At 35.4% G+C, this 17,048-nt stretch overlaps 1 protein-coding gene across 3 annotated transcripts in view; it reads right to left on the reverse strand.

Annotated features, from left to right (window-relative positions):
* LOC105320181 (tumor necrosis factor receptor superfamily member 16) overlaps nt 1-17,048 on the reverse strand; it is a 54,328-nt gene that overhangs the window by 33,791 nt on the left and 3,489 nt on the right. The window contains exon 1 of one of the 3 annotated variants that reach the window (XM_011418007.4): nt 7,290-7,975. The exons of 1 other annotated variant lie outside the window; for it this stretch is intronic. In XM_011418007.4, the coding sequence (XP_011416309.3) occupies nt 7,290-7,322 (33 nt within the window). In that variant the 5' untranslated portion in view covers nt 7,323-7,975. Of the gene's footprint in view, nt 1-933; nt 1,149-7,289; nt 7,976-17,048 lie in introns of those variants that run through there. One more of the 3 variants, XM_020064025.3, reaches the window with a different exon arrangement.

The raw sequence follows: 17,048 nt of genomic DNA on the forward strand, positions 1-17,048 counted from the left end.
TGAGGATTCTGAAGACTAAGACACAGATAATTCCAACTTGTAACATCCCAAACTACGGCAGCATGAAACACGCGTCTCTGTAGTTGATGTTTCTTGAAATCAAAATGCAGAATGTCATACGGGGTCATTTACAGTGGTATGGGACAATGTCGGTATCAATGTGGATAAAAGTACATTTTTAAATGGTAAAAATTGTAGCCCCAGCGGACTTCAAAGTCATGGCACTGATTCGTTTTTAACGCTCTAACCCATGCATTACGCTACACTGTTACATGTAGGTTTATTTAACACTTTAGGGAAAGAAAAAAATATAAAAATTACATTTAATTTTATTGTTTATTTTGATAGTGTCCCATACCACCTTAAATTATATGTAGATTGACATATAACAACAACATCTGTTATATCTAAACTTAGATGGAGAACAAGTAGGAGTATTGCATTTCTTGACGCATTAAGAACTACTTGTACCGGAAGTGAAAATGTCAAAAGAATTCAAAACATAAAAACGATGAATAATATAACAGTTATTTACCACGTACGTATATTTGTGCCTGATATATGTAACAAACCCATAAACCACGAGAAATTAATAACTGAACAATTTTAAAATCCCCTCTTGTTGAATTTACAACAGTGAAATTTCATTCTATTTACCATTGTAGTATACCAAAAGATTTTTAATACGAACGGACCTTGTTTTGAAGTTTCATTAACAATCGTTCTCTAATCAGAAGGTTTTTTTCAAACAGTGGATACCAATGAACGTCGTTTTTACGAACTCTAGACATTGTAAAGAACGTGTTTTTACGAGTTCATTCCCTCTCCCAGGTGAAGGTGAGTCGTTCACAGACAGCACTCACTTCCGCCCACCCACGGCCCGGTAAACACCTACCCCCCTTTGTAGGTACCACTCTAACATACTGTACATACCTGGATTATCAATTTCAAAAATCCACTAGCCATTTCAGAGGAATTTCAAACAGTTTTTATCAGAACAACACGCCAATTTATCGCCGTCTGCTTGTAGATGATATTCCCGCGATTTCATTCGGACCTTTAATCGCCTCTTTGACTGCTTGTTAAGAGTTGATGCGGCTGGATCTCCCCATCAATAGACATGTATATACTGTAGGATAGTGGGCCCTACTCGCGCTACTAGTTAAGTAATACCAGTCGATAATCCGGAGAGGGCCGCCAACTGTCAATGATAATTAGGACCAACAAGCAATTAATACCGCTAACGACAGGTAGACATCTACACGTCAATGTTTACCATCCGAGTGATCGCGGATAAAACCAATACCTTCTATCGGCGAATCATCTGCATTGCATTTGTTTGTTGTTGGTATAATTGCTGCGAGGTATTTAATTTAGAAATCATCGTTTGTGCGCCGAGATCGAGCTCGAGATGTGTTTAATTACGGAATTGTGTTCTTCTGACTTATTTTTAAAAGCATTTATTGAAGTTGCTTGGGTGGTTTCTTATCGTTTCTAATTAATCAGCAATGGTTCGTGAAATTTTGCCTTTAACAAAAAAAAAACCCATCTACAAATTGCAAACCACTGCACATTAATCGTTATGTTCAGGACATGATCGTTTTTTGGCATTAAATCACATTTTACACAACACAATGTATATATGAAACCAAGGAAAACCGAAAAGAAAATACACATAGAAACCAAATAAGCAGCAAAAAAAGTATTTGTGCACAAGACGAACTCCTGAGATTATCGATGAAGAATAAGACCTCGCCTAATAGATAACATCATTTAAAGTTTTTTATTTTATCGGGAGCATCCGACCACCTAATGGTTCGGTCCATCAATTAATTTCCAATCGGAGTCGGTATCCATAGTTTCCGTCTCATGCTTCCATTATTCCTGTTGAGTCGGGAACGACATTCGGGGATAAATTAGCGGGATCGGAAGCGCTGGATTTGCCTTGTCTATTTAAACAAAGCCGGAGCGTGTCTCTTTGTCAACTGAGGACAAGGGACGCAAAATCAATTACAAGATGGAACGACAAAATGAATTTCTAATGATTTAAAAGCATAGCTGAGGGAGAAAATGATAAGATTTCAATTAACTTACAAATGATTTCACATTACAAGAAGTCAGAAGCAAAGGAAAGGTGTAGTGTATCTCACAGAAATCCAATTAAAGTTAACAGGGAGGGAATGTCTTTAAGGATCGCATGCAACCTTTTCATCTTCTTCGTCAGAATCTATTATCAGTATTTAAAATGAGACATTAAAACCCAAACCCGAATAATGAAGCTAACTTCATACGCAAACATTTTAATCAAAGAAAATGGTTTCTTAACTACCACACAACTCCAAGTCTGGAAAAAGAGGAGGCAAAAAATCTATCGAAAACTAAGAAAAAATAAATCGGAAACAGATGTTTCAGTGAACTCATCATTTTGTTTATTTTTAAATACAGTAAGCGATGGTCTTTATAGCGATCCGATGACTTCGCGTTTAGATTACTGCACATCAGACCCTATAATTACATGGAGTTCAATAACAGCTCAATAGCAGTGTCCTTAACAAGCCGTAAAGACCGGGGTACCGGCTGTGGACTATTGTCGCTAAGTCTGTAATCACCCGGATGTACAATAGATGTTTTTCGCTGATTTGTCTACTGAGGGTGACAGATGTTTGGGGGTGATAGACCGCAGTCAATATAGCGTTCCACCACACGGCCCTAATCCATACAGAGTGCCATGTTTGCAGTTCCGCACAAAATGACGGGTTTTTGTGCGAAACGATGATTGTCATTTGATATGAATTGATATAAAGTATAGGCGGAAATTAGTTTTTCGCAATTTTATGACATGAAAACCATGCTAATCATTTCCAAGCATGATTGTATATTGCTCTATAATTATTGTTTATTAATCATGAAATGTGACCAATCACTTGACTTCTCGTATAGATTTGCGTGTTTTTATGTGTCTTGAAAAATCGGGTGTAAATATATTGAGTGTAAATTTTTTTTGTCCGCGGAAGGAAAAAAAACTGTTTATATCTATTAGCTGTACATGTAGCTCTACGGAAAAATAAAGAAATTAAGAAATTTATTCAATAACTTTAATTCAGTATTAGAAACCCTTATTTGTGCACAAACAATAACTTATATATATATAACTTGTATATATTTTGTACATTGTCTGTCGACCCAAATTTTTCCTTAGCGATAAATAGTTTTTGTTGTTGTTGTAAAGCATAGGGTATAAGCTAAAAACCAGCTACATGTAACATCTTGAAGAAAATAGACTGTAACGATTTATTATCAATAGTTATGTGGTAGATAATCGAATGTAAAATTTGTTAACAATTCTTATCTTGTAGAGAATCGAATGTAACAATTTATTATCAATTGTTATCTTTTAGGGAATCAAATACTACAAGAATTTACCAGTGTAAGGTATATTTCTGTAGAGAATTGAGTGTAAGGTATCTTTCTTTAGAGAATTGAGTGTAAGGTATCTTTCTTTAGAGAACTGAGTGTAAGGTATATTTCTGTAGAGAATTGAGTGTAAGGTATCTTTCTGTAGAGAATTGAGTGTAAGGTATCTTTCTGTAGAGAATTGAGTGTAAGGTATCTTTCTGTAGATAATTGAGTGTAAGGTATCTTTCTGTAGAGAATTGAGTGTAAGGTATCAGTGTAAGGTTTCTTTCTGTAGAGAATTGAGTGTAAGGTACCTTTCTGTAGAGAATTGAGTGTAAGGTATCCTTCTGTAGAGAATTGAGTGTAAGGTATCTTTCTGTAGAGAATTGAGTGTAAGGTACCTTTCTGTAGAGAATTGAGTGTAAGGTACCTTTCTGTAGAGAATTCAGGGAAAGGTTTCTTTCTGTAGAGAATTGAGTGCAAGGTATCAGTGTAAGGTGTCTTTCTGTAGAGAACTGAGTGTAAGGTGTCTTTCTGTAGAGAATTGAGTGTAAGGTACCTTTCTGTAGAGAATTGAGTGTAATGTATCAGTGTAAGGTGTCTTTCTGTAGAGAATTGAGTGTAAGGTGTCTTTCTGTAGAGAACTGAGTGTAAGGTGTCTTTCTGTAGAGAATTGAGTGTAAGGTATCTTTCTGTAGAGAACTGAGTGTAAGGTATCTTTCTGTAGAGAATTGAGTGTAAGGTATCTTTCTGTAGAGAATTGAGGGTAAGGTATCTTTCTGTAGAGAACTGAGTGTAAGGTATCTTTCTGTAGAGAATTGAGTGTAAGGTATCAGTGTAAGGTTTCTTTCTGTAGAGAATTGAGTGTAAGGTATCAGTGTAAGGTATCTTTCTGTAGAGAATTGAGTGTAAGGTATCAGTGTAAGGTTTCTTTCTGTAGAGAATTGAGTGTAAGGTATCTTTCTGTAGAGAATTGAGGGTAAGGTATCTTTCTGTAGAGAACTGAGTGTAATGTATCTTTCTGTAGAGAATTGAGTGTAAGGTATCAGTGTAAGGTATCTTTCTGTAGAGAATTGAGTGTAAGGTACCTTTCTGTAGAGAATTGAGTGTAAGGTATCAGTGTAAGGTTTCTTTCTGTAGAGAATTGAGTGTAAGGTACCTTTCTGTAGAGAATTGAGTGTAAGGTATCTTTCTGTAGAGAATTGAGTGTAAGGTATCTTTCTGTAGAGAATTGAGTGTAAGGTATCTTTCTGTAGAGAATTGAGTGTAAGGTATCTTTCTGTAGAGAATTGAGTGTAAGGTATCTTTCTGTAGAGAATTGAGTGTAAAGTGTCTTTCTGTAGAGAATTGAGTGTAAGGTATCAGTGTAAGGTTTCTTTCTGTAGAGAATTGAGTGTAAGGTATCTTTCTGTAGAGAATTGAGTGTAAGGTATCAGTGTAAGGTATCTTTCTGTAGAGAACTGAGTGTAAGGTGTCTTTCTGTAGAGAATTGAGTGTAAGGTATCTTTCTGTAGAGAATTGAGTGTAAGGTATCAGTGTAAGGTATCTTTCTTTAGAGAAGAGTTATAATCTGTTGCTGATGTATCTAGTGGAGAGTGTGACCAAACATTTCCTTATATAGAATTGGTTATACTTTATTGATATGATTATGTTACTACTAGCATTTTTTACCATCAAGAATCGAATAAACTAGTAATCATTTGTTTGATTATAGAGAATTTATGTATAACTATGGTCATACGTTGGATGACTACGGCGTGTAATTATATACTCGTACAGAATCTTGTATTATAACTATTTGTCATATATAATAATTATATATTGTGGTAGACAGTGGGAGAACTGTGAACACATATTTGGCATACATATTATTAGTGGGTACTTATAAAGTCATAGAGAATATTGTGCATTTATAACTGTTTGTCATTTTTTTTTTGTAGAAGACACTGTGTAATTTAAAGCTCGTAGAGAATTGTGGACAAATATTTGTCATATAAATAATATAGACGATATCGTGTAATGTATTGTGTACAACTATATGGCACATACATGTAAATTGTAAACGATAGTGTGTACTACCAGTGAGAATTGTGTATAACTGTTTATAGCTGTTGACATATTTTGTAGAAGATGGCGTGTAATTACAAACTCGAGGAAAATGTTGAACAATTGCTTGTTGTATATTGCAGGTGATAGTAAGTAATTATAAGCTCGTATATAGAGCATTATTTGTAACTTTTTGTCATATATTTTTGGGGATAAGTCAATTAACGTTGACAACTACAGTCACCGTCAGAGAATGAAGTCTTCAGAAACGTTACGGCATTACTCTTAGTTTTGTAGATCATGAAGATACATATTCATCGATTTGAATATTAAAGATTTTGTCATTGATTACTGAGTACAGATCTATACATGTATGTTCAACAGATTGTTTGCTGTGTCATGTAGAGATCTTCAAGATAGAAAAATCAATACGATAAAGTTCTGTAATACATTTTAACGAACCCAAGCACAAAATAATCATTTTTAATGGCGACTCTCTACATGTTTGACAGCGTGGCACTATGTGTCAAGTTAGAGGTTAAATATTAGGTTATATATAAAAACACAAAGAAAGAAGAAACGTTAATTGGTACAAATTCCACGGACGTTGGAAGTTCAAAAATCTCACCGTGAAATCTTTTTCACCTCCTTAAGTTAATTATATCACGCGGGTGATTAATACATAGACCACCCGTAGCACGTGGTTCATCGCAGTGTGAGGACCAAGATCAAGTAGGGCTGCAGAGTGGGTTTATAGTGCCAAGTCCTTTAAAAAAGTCAGTGAGTATGATAATGTAAAGCTTAACAACTAACAGTGAAGGACTCACGTGATTAATATAGGTCAACTCTCGGACAAAATCATTGAAAAACATATCTCCCATGCTATCGCTTGATACTATCTATTGGATAAGTGAGTACAAGAGGTTGGAGCAGTCAACAGCGTGATACAAGTCGAGATCCATCACTAAGAAAGCTACTAAGATTAACATAGAGGCAATTTCGATATCAACCGAACGAAAACTTAACCTAATCAAAGAGATATCAAAGAGATATCAATTTATTGGCGAGAAAAAAGAAAACCTGGAATATTTTGGAGGGGAAGTCCAAACTCTGAATTCCACATACTATAAACACGCGAGCTGTTTAGGTAAACATGTTTGAAAATTAAATCTGATACCATTGCACTCTACAAATGGGGATAATCTAGTTGTGTTAGACACTGAATATTGCGTCAGAATATTATAGGCTTTGATCAGCCTTAATTCTTGCTTTAATGTGAATAAAAGAATCTAGATCCCCATTTCATCGGATTCGTTTTAACTTCAACAGTTTACCAGAAAACCGCGGTGAAAGAAATTACCATGGTAATTTTAGCAAAATTAGCAGAACTGAAAAGTTCTAAATACCGCGGGTTGAGGCAATCATTCATAATTACAAAGAGACTGAGGATTGCCTCTCCCCCACCGGGTTAAAATTGACTGACACAGAAATCTTTATATCCAGGAATAATTTTTTTACACTGCACAAGCCTCACAAAATTCAAAATTATGTAATGCGCGTGTGATCCCAAAATTGTGTGGAGTTTCGGTCCACCCAAATCTCAATGCTCCTTTTTACAAGCTGTGGGTTATTTTTAGATATAAATGACACGGTATAATTCGGTAATTACAGAGATATTTACCAGAATATTTCAGTGAACTCTATTTTAGAGTATAATAACATAAGCTATAAGCATGCAATAAATCGATAGATGTGATTGTCGATAAACAATAATCACCCATGATAACCGCCGAGGGAGCACGAATAACAGTATCTGTACTCCCGGGGAACACTTAACAGATACCTACCTTTATTAGAGTTTTAAGCAGTGTCTCTGCCATCCCTTCGCTTCAATTTGTCAAGTACTTGAGAGATACCAAGTTATCGATCCGGAGCTATCAATCCTAAGATTGGGCTGCGGAATCTGCGTCCATTAGGCGACAATTAATCGGCAAGGTCCACGCTAAACTGAAGAGAGGGGTGTCACAAGTTGTTGACAGATGAAGAATTCTATTTCAAACACAGCCCGTTAATCACACCACGATAGGCCTTACAAACAGTAATGAGTTTTATATTTCAGAAATATTTCGCCCGGCGTCGCTGTGAAGTGGACGAACTGTGTATAGGCTTCAATGCAGTGTTGCCATCAGATAACACAGTGTTTCACTTCATCAGTTCCTTCCATTAATAATTCAACAAAATTTTATAAACGCGTCGCCGAGCTAAAACTACGTGAAACTTATACCTTTCCCCCGCGGGATTTTGAACTTCAATGAATTTTAAAAAGTCATTAATATACACAAAAAGGTGTCGTTTGAGTCGGTAGGAATTCAGCGATTGTCGAGTTTGTTTTAATGACAAACTTGTAAATAATTCACGTACAGAGCGGGAGTTGTCACGTGCTTTTATCACACAACCAAAGCTTCTGGTCGACAAATGATTAACTCATCTTCGTCCTCCAAGTGTTTTAATGACCGGTAGGCAACAAGTGCAGTCAACACTAAGTCGATTAGAGTCTTATCCTTCGTTTAATTAGATAGGCTTCCTTTGGAATGGACAATCTGAGAGATAACTCCCTATTTTCATAACATGGGAGGGTAATTAAACATCTCCAAACACTTCCATTGGTCCCTCTGAAATCTCAGCAATGATTGTAATTCGAACTGTTGGAACCCCCACCATGTACACCGAGGGAAAATATTATCCTAGGCGAAAAAATAGAATTCCTTCAATAATGCGTGTCTTTTTTATTCGCCAATTTCAACTCCGAGGGTATGCGTACAGTCGTTTTGATTATTTATTGTTGCCCAGAACTGCAAGACGCTCTGTCTAAACACGTGTAGCTCTGTCTAGTAATTACAGAGTCTTGAAGTTACGGTGATCCGACGCTGTTCCATGGTTAAAGATATAATGGCCGAGCCCCGGAGTCAATCGAGTTCCGGTGTTCCGGATCCCGCCATTACATTGTCAGACCCAATCAAACTCTCCGTCAGACCTTCCAGAGAATACGTCTTATGTTCCCAAATCAAATAAGGAACTGTCTTTTCCAGATAATATGTCAAAAAAGTTTGGCTCTTTAAGGAAGAGTAATGGGAAATCAAGTTCAAAGAAGAAAGCCTGTTGTTGTTGTCCTTAGTTCCAGGAATATCCTTATCCTTGCAAGAACTAAAATTGTCAGTCTGTGGTTCTTCTTGCTTTATTTAAATTTGAAGTCTTATTCTATCAATTAGTTCACCTTGTCATGGGCTGATACTCTAGGAGACCACTTTGTCTCAAGAAAAGAGAAATCAATTCAGTCACATCAATATATCTCGTGTGATGCTTGGTAGCTCTCACCTCCATTAATTCGATTATCTGTGAATTATCTTCTCTTATGCACAGCCCCTTGCTTCATTTAATTCTAAACGAAGGGAAAATATAAATTTTTCATAGGATTTGGTTTACAAAGCTATTATCTTTCTGATGGCGATAATCGGCCGATTAAGGATATTGATTCTCCGACAGGTTCCCTGTGAACTTTCTCCCATGGTTTCCAAGCACCGGTTTAAGTGTCTGTGGACACGAGGCCTTACTCGACCGCTATCTCGACCGCTAAATTATTCGTCGCTCAAGTTTCTGTCATTTTTGGCATTTTTTGTTTTAAATTCGTGGAAACAGAATTAATTCGTGCACGGCAACGGAAGAAACTACTCTACTCATAAGTAACCGGTGTAAAATCCATACCGAGTCGCCAATCGTTTTATCGGCACCTGGGATTTGAGTTGGGGATGTTTTTTCGATCATAGTTTTTGTTCATCGTTTGTTCTTGATGAATTCAAAAGCTTTTTATACGGGCTGCCTGATTTGCTTGTTTCCAAAGGAAACCTGTTTAGAATATCTTAACTATCTGGCATGTTAGGATTTCTAACGAATGAAATAAATACACAATAAACAGGAGATCATTCGATTGTCCCGTTTATAGAGGAGAAAGGAGGCGTTTTTATGTCGTGATGAACGAACAACAAGAAAGACAAACCTTCATTACGAGGAACGTGTTTGCCGAGGAAGGGCTGAACGAATTACAGATGTTTACAAACAACATATGAAATCGACTTCATTTTGTTGGCAGTTAATGAATGAAAATAAGCAAAGGATTACCAGATAACAGACATTAATCTGAAGTCAGAAGATCGAGCTTACTGAAAACAAGGGGAGCTGGAAGATCCATCACCACTAGAGGAAGTAGGGCTTTTCGGTAGCCAAGGTTTTTATTTATCTACTCCGCTCCCCATGAATTTAGGATCTTTTGATCCCCTCCAATTCCCATCAGTTTTCGATCAGGTCCGCTTCGAGTAGGGAGGTAACTCTTGGTTAGCAAATATGAGAAGCTGGTGTGTAAATGTATGAAAGTAACATTATTCTTGATGTCAAGCAATGCAAAATGACATTCAGTTTAAGCACGCTTACACGAATGGCAACACGAAAAGAACATAAAGTTTAAAATCTCACTCAATTGAAGCCCCACCAAACAGTCATTAAGTATAAAACATCTCATATATCTGCAAACAAAAAATTATCGATAAATTTGTGATAAAATTGAAATTTTACTGACGATAAAACTTAATGTCAAATATATTCTCGGTTTTTTTTCACATTTGTCATTTCGCTCAAATTATCTATATCAGATTTAATGTTCTCAGATTTCAAAACTGTGATAAGTAACAATCACCACGATTCATAACGGCAATCGTCGTGATCAAGGTCAGATAATTCAATGGCATGGTTTTGGTGAGAGTGTGTGAAATATGTAAGAAAGTAGGACTTTACATTCTAATGGAATTGAAAAAAAGAGAATCGTTCAACTCAAACTGAGAAAAATAATATTCAATAAAGAGTTCCAATACTTTGATTCTGAATCAGGCAACGTTCTTTTATATCTGAGACAAATTTTACTTTTAGACTCAGTCACCGAAAGTATATCTCGTTCATTGCACAACTATTAGATTATCCACCTAAATGAAATAAAGAGAACATCAATTATCCGATCCAATCTTATCTCAGGGAGAAACATGGGTGGTTGTAGTCCGCTTTAATGCTTATTTAGGACTAAATCCAGAAGTTAAATTTTTACAAATTAGTGATCTATTTTCGTAAATTACGCAACGGGCTGTCACTGACAGCGAGTCTGGTGAGTTTACGACCCGTAAAGTTCGGCATAAAACATTGGTTCGATGAAATCAATTAGTCTTTAAGGGCCTTGTTGATTGTTTCTTCAGCCGAGTCTGAAGCCGAGAGTTAAGGTACAACCATAAACACTGCGGCTACTCACGGACAAAAGAACATTGGAAGCTTGAAATAAGGCAGAATAAGGCGAGATGCTTCTTGTTTTAAAATTAGATCAATACGGATATCGGAGCAATTGTTTCCAAATGAAAAAAAAAATCTTTAAGGCGATTTTGCAACTGTATCTATATCCATAATTTATGTACTCACAAAATTCAAACTCTAAAAATATTAATCAATATGAATTATATCATCGATAGTTTGGCGAAAAATAATTGTACCATCGCATATCTATCGACTGTTGTCGTGACAGAATCAAGTATATCTTACACCGACCGCCTGCCCGCGGGTCTCACATTTATCTTGTATTAACGACACTGATTTTTTTCGCCTGAATTTTAGACTTTGAGAAGAGAATAAAAACCGTGCACAATTGCACTTGTGAGGTTTGGAGGCAGATTTTAAACAGACTGAGATTGCATTTTCATTTTTGGATTTTTTTGACACTCTTAGCTAAAAGTTTGATGAACAAAAATTCTGGAGGAGATATGTAAATAATTAAAACCTGGGATTCCGTTGGCTTTTTTGTACACTTGATAATTAAAACATCCTGAAGATGCCGGAGTGCCTCCCGTGAGTCACCGCACAGTTCTTATGTATTTCTTAGAATATAAAAGTCTTTCTGATTTATTTGTGTTAACCGGCACCTTTACGAGTTTTGAAAATCATTTTTTCAATGTAAAATAAAATAGAAAATTTGTTACAATGAAATTGGGGTGATGATTCTTTTACGATGTGTGTCACGTGATTTTTCAGATTCCAGCACTGACATTTCAAACTAAGCTATCGGTAAGCCGGATAACACACGACAGACGTTAGACTCCCTATATGGCATTATTGAGATTAAAATGGTATTGATTGGATCAAAGTCATCCAATTAGATTGTGCTGATTAGAGATCCATTAACTGCACATCCTTTAATGTTACAAAGATTTATTTTAATTAATTATTTTTAAACGAATAAACCTGTATTAAAAATTTACATGAAAAAACCCATTAACTGAGCATGAATTGATCCGGTACATACATGTACAAAACGCTACAAGCTGCCATTAAGAGGAAATATCAGAATAACTATTGCAGACAAGAGAGAATCACCGTTCCAAAGACATATTCGGAATCTCCTTATCGTGAAACCAGATCTCCAGAGAAATCTTGGAAAAGATGAGAAACTAACACGCGTGTCTATCTGGACAAAGCCGGCGGGAAATGGAGTTATCGTCTGCGTCCATACAACAAGGGGAGATTTACGGGGATGTCGTTGAATTGATTTCGATGAGTTGTACAAATCTTCAGAAAGTCGTTGACATAAACAAGGATTTTCCCACCTGACAATTTCCCACCCCATAGTTCATAAACAGTCATCATTGATGTCCGATTTACTATTCAAATGGGTAATATTCAAACACATCGTGAGTTATAGAAGCCGTTGCATTCAGAATCCCCGTGAAGTGTCCACTGGATTGATCATAAAACAGGCATTATTACAAACATTCGTGGATGACGTGCAATAAGTGACCAGAATTATCAAATGACGTCACAAGAATTCTCAGAGACTTCAGTACAAACATTTTAATAACGCCTTATTAATGTTTTATTTTTAAAATATATGTAAAACAGGGTTTTGTTGTACATATCACCTCGTCCTAAAGAAAGTATTTATCACATATATCATCTTTCTTACAAAGGATATATAATACTCTGTATAGTTTTGTACATTGTTCTAAATTTTTTTTTTACCAAAAGTGTGTTTCATGTCCTGTTGTTTTCCGCAAATTGTTTTGAAGAGCCAATAACTTGAATGGAAAGATTTTTTATTTCTTACTATTTACCAGCAAGAAATGTTTCATCAACTATCATTATATTCTTTCATTTACGAAAAACAATAAAAATTTTAGAATTTCGGTATTGGAAATTAATTAATTAATCTATTCACTTATATGCTGGCGAAGGACACCCTCTTAAGTTTTCTGTTCCTGATTTTCCCAGATCGTGCATCTCTGGGCGAAAGTATCCTTTAATGTGTAAAAATAACAGCATCAAAATTCTTCTTTGATTTTGCAGCAGGTGCATGAGCGAATAATATGAAATTATTTTCAATTTTACGTGAATATCGTATGGAACTAATTATAGTAAAAATCACCTTTTAATTACATGTTAAGTGCATTCAATATAATTTTGTAAATTCTAGCACAAAATAAAAGCTCATGTGAATTTCGTGTTATATAAAGAAATGTTCCTGTAAAATAATTTCGTGTTATATATAGAGAGAGGTGTTCACGTAAATTCTACGTGAGGGGACTTTCACGTGAAAGTTTTAAGTGAAATTTAGGTGAGGCCCACCTAGTTGTGTACCTAAATTGGCGGCAGAGCTGGTGATGTCTCCTATTGCCTAAAACAGGGTCCTTACAAAACTTATTTCATGAGACACCGTGACTTTAAATTAACGCACACATACATGATAGCACATCACAGATTGTATCAGATCATTGTATACCAATAAACAAAAAACCAAAACAAAAGACCGCTCTGTATGTGTGTAGAGTGATACCGTTGAGACATCGCGATCTCTAAGTCCTGACTTCAGACGTGTTTGAAGTTTTATCTTTGTCTGAACAATGTGTTTTCAAACATACTCAGCAATAATTATAATCGTATCTAATATTGACTGGCATCTAAACTTGTATCTAAGCTCGTGAAACGGGGGTGTTTTAAATTCAAGAAACAATGCTAAAATATCTTCCCACATTCTGCACATGGATTTCATGAAGTATCCATCTCATTATTAAAGTGCTGGGGGCGAGTTCTATTTTCCTCCTATTTACTGCACCAGAACTGGTTCCTATTTTCTGTTTCCTTAAAATTAGTTGGCGTGAATCATGAAGTTAGAAGCATGAAAGTACAAGATGGAGAGGGTGCCAGATGATATTTCAATGAACGCAAAGTTTATCAAGAAACATGCAACACGAGTTCCAGGTTAATTAACATCTAGTAATTAATTGCTTTATCTCGGGATATGTAATGTTAACACTCCTTAGATCTTTACAGCCCTCCTCTGTAGAAATCTCTCTGTACGCCAAAGTCAACGAGTCTTTGTTAAATTACACCAACAAATGTGGAATATTCGCTTTATTCAGGCTGTTATAATGTATAAGAAATGATTTTGTTAAAAAAAAAATAACTTGAAAAATAATTTGAACTTACGCAAATTTGAAAAGTATTTCATTGATTCTTTATTCTTCATATAATGCACGGAATGTTTACGTTAAATGAATCAAGACTGAAACTTATATATCCGTGTAGATTTATGATGCTTCAATATCGTATAGAATACAAAACTAAAACGATCAAATGATTAAAACATCCATTACAATAGCTACTCTGTCAAAACCTTTACTGCACGGAGCGTCAATATTAGCTTCCACTGCGCGCCCAGTGCAGTAACAGTGTAAGATAGACAACTGCGGGAGATACTAGTGGGTGGTATCGTAACTACCAGCAGCGCTACTGAGACTGGAGACAGGAGTGAGTACTCGCTCAGTTGTTCAAAATCCGATAGAAGCGTTCTCACATACACAAGGGCCAATCAAAATATACGAAGACATCTGCCGTAGGTACTAGGTATATAACTTAACGTCATGTAATTACTTAATTTGGTAGACATAATTAAGCAATAGTTTCAAATTATTTGAAATATAAAAATTAATATATTCCTTAATTTAGTAGAATTATTTTAGAATTTCATCCTGCAAAAATGAAGTCACGGCGCAAGGTCAGAATTGTGTTATGTTAACAATAAACAATATAATGTCGAAATAATGTTACTATAAAATGGGCTTAAAATCAAATAATATATTGAAACCTCAAATTGAGTACTGTCTTGATATTCTGTGTACATAACTATGACAGAATATATTGTTCTGTTGAACAGAAATCCATTACTACCGACAGATAGTCCTCATTTAAGTTGACTAAAAATGTTGACGTCGCCTGACGTCACAGCGCAACGAGAAGAGCACACGGTTTGGATTTAGCAAACTATATATAAAAATGCTCGATGATGCAAATAATACCGGTATGTCAAAAGTTACTTGCATATTTATGTTTAACTGCCATGCATTTTGTGGGATGGTGGAAACTGCAAATTGATAATCAAACAGCCCGTAAGAAAATAGAATACCAGTAAATATTTGGTTATAAAAAAATAAGTAACGTCATCTGACGTTCAGGGTTTACCCAACTGTGAACGGATAGTTACATGGTATGAAAATAAACACTTCGAAGAACTTATGATTCTCACACAAATATGAGCAAATAAGATGTCAAGTGGACTGGGGTCATTTGAAATTGTAAGGTGAAATACACGAGACTAAGCTTGATATGTAGATGGGGGTATTTTGATAAACTGTGCTTGCGTCATCTTGACGTCATGTTTTGGACGTCATCGTACTTCATGTCGATAAAAAATGTTGTTTTAAAATCGGGTAACAAAAAAACCTTTCCATCAAATGAAATGAAAGTTCACATATCAATTAAATAAGTGTTAAAATTATCGCATAAATTAATCTGTTAGTTATGACTTATAATAGACCGCCACGTTGTCTTCGTACTTTTTGATTGACCCTTGTAGTATACAGAAATGTGAACATATCTCAGGTGGTCTAAACAAAGACATGAACATGTCAGAACCCAGATATTTCAGACATACATGTATATAAGTATTATGTAAGTATATCGTCCTTACATATGATCATAAACTTGAACATGAGCATAAATCATATATTTTCAATCACACATAGACTTATATTCAGATATTTTATCCATGAACATTTACATTTGCTCAAAAATTCTTTGTACATACACATCAACATAGTTACACTCGAGTATTTACACATACATGTAAGCCCCAGTTCATTATGCTTGCATATCTACAGTTTCCATGTATTCTTTGCATAAACACAAATACATGGAAATTCATATTACCTTACATTCATACATAAAAGCTCCTTAGCATGGCTACATACTGAATATACATTTATTTACACATATGTGACATCGGAATTATCGTTCGTAAATTTTTTAAGGAAATAAATAATTTAACACATTTTGATTGAAATTTGCAGGCTAGTTCACGCCCTTTAACTTATTTAAAACACGCTGTTCCAATATATTGCATTCTGAATACGAGTTGGAAGTAAACTTAAATATGTTTTCGATGAAACTTTAAATAAATTTAGTGGTTTATGGATTAATACAAAAATGAAAATTCATGATAAAATGATATTTACATTGCGTTTTTTTAAACTTAATATGTAAGAAGGACATTTCTATCTTAGAATGCGCATTCGCATTCCGTAAGTTATGATGGTTTGTTTGATGAAGATCCGTAGTGGAACCTCTACATACCACTGGAGGCTGAACTAGAATGGTGCGAGTTCATAAAATATTCAGCGAATCAATATAGATCATGTGAAAACATAAATATCTCCGAGCCAAATATTCCCTAGTCAATTTATGTAGTGATCAATTCAAATGTATTTATACACCATCTATGATTATAAAAAAAACGAGAATGCCACAGACTGCAAAAGTAAAGGTTGAAAGCAAAAAAAAATTTCTTCGAATTTTTATTCATTTCTGTTTAAATTTATGTAAATTTGTTCGCCGTTTTTACAAGGTTTGAACCCAAAGGCGCATGCTTTCTTTAGAAAAAGATGATTTATCCGTTTGAGATCGGCGTTTCATATCTGATTTGTCATAAACTCGGTCGTTTTGATGCCACCACTGCCAATTTTAAGAAAATATTTTAATCCACAGAAAGTTGAATTGTTTCACAAATTGTCGTTGGTTGTTCCCTAACAGAATAAGTCCGCCATTACAACTGGCCAGCAGACGTTCCGCTTCCTCTAAATTTTACGGTTTCTGGTAATTTGCATAATTGCGCATGCCAAAGAAACCCTGTCCGAGGAGAGCTTTTCCTAGACCTACAGCTTTTTGCATACAATTGGAGATAATAACTTGACAACATGCATATTCAATGAGGATGACTAAGTGATCGTTCTGGGGACATGCTAAAAACGACCACACGAGTAGATGTCATTCAGACCGGCCCATCCACGGCCCAGGGTGTCATATGCACTTCAAAGACCTTACACAGCTAAACCTATACCAGTAGGGTTTCATTCTGAGTTTCACGGGTAAACTTAAGACCTGCACTTGTATCGCTGAGAGATACAAGAATATTC

This window comes from Magallana gigas, chromosome 3, assembly GCF_963853765.1.
Source record: "Magallana gigas chromosome 3, xbMagGiga1.1, whole genome shotgun sequence".
Classification (NCBI taxonomy): domain Eukaryota; kingdom Metazoa; phylum Mollusca; class Bivalvia; order Ostreida; family Ostreidae; genus Magallana; species Magallana gigas.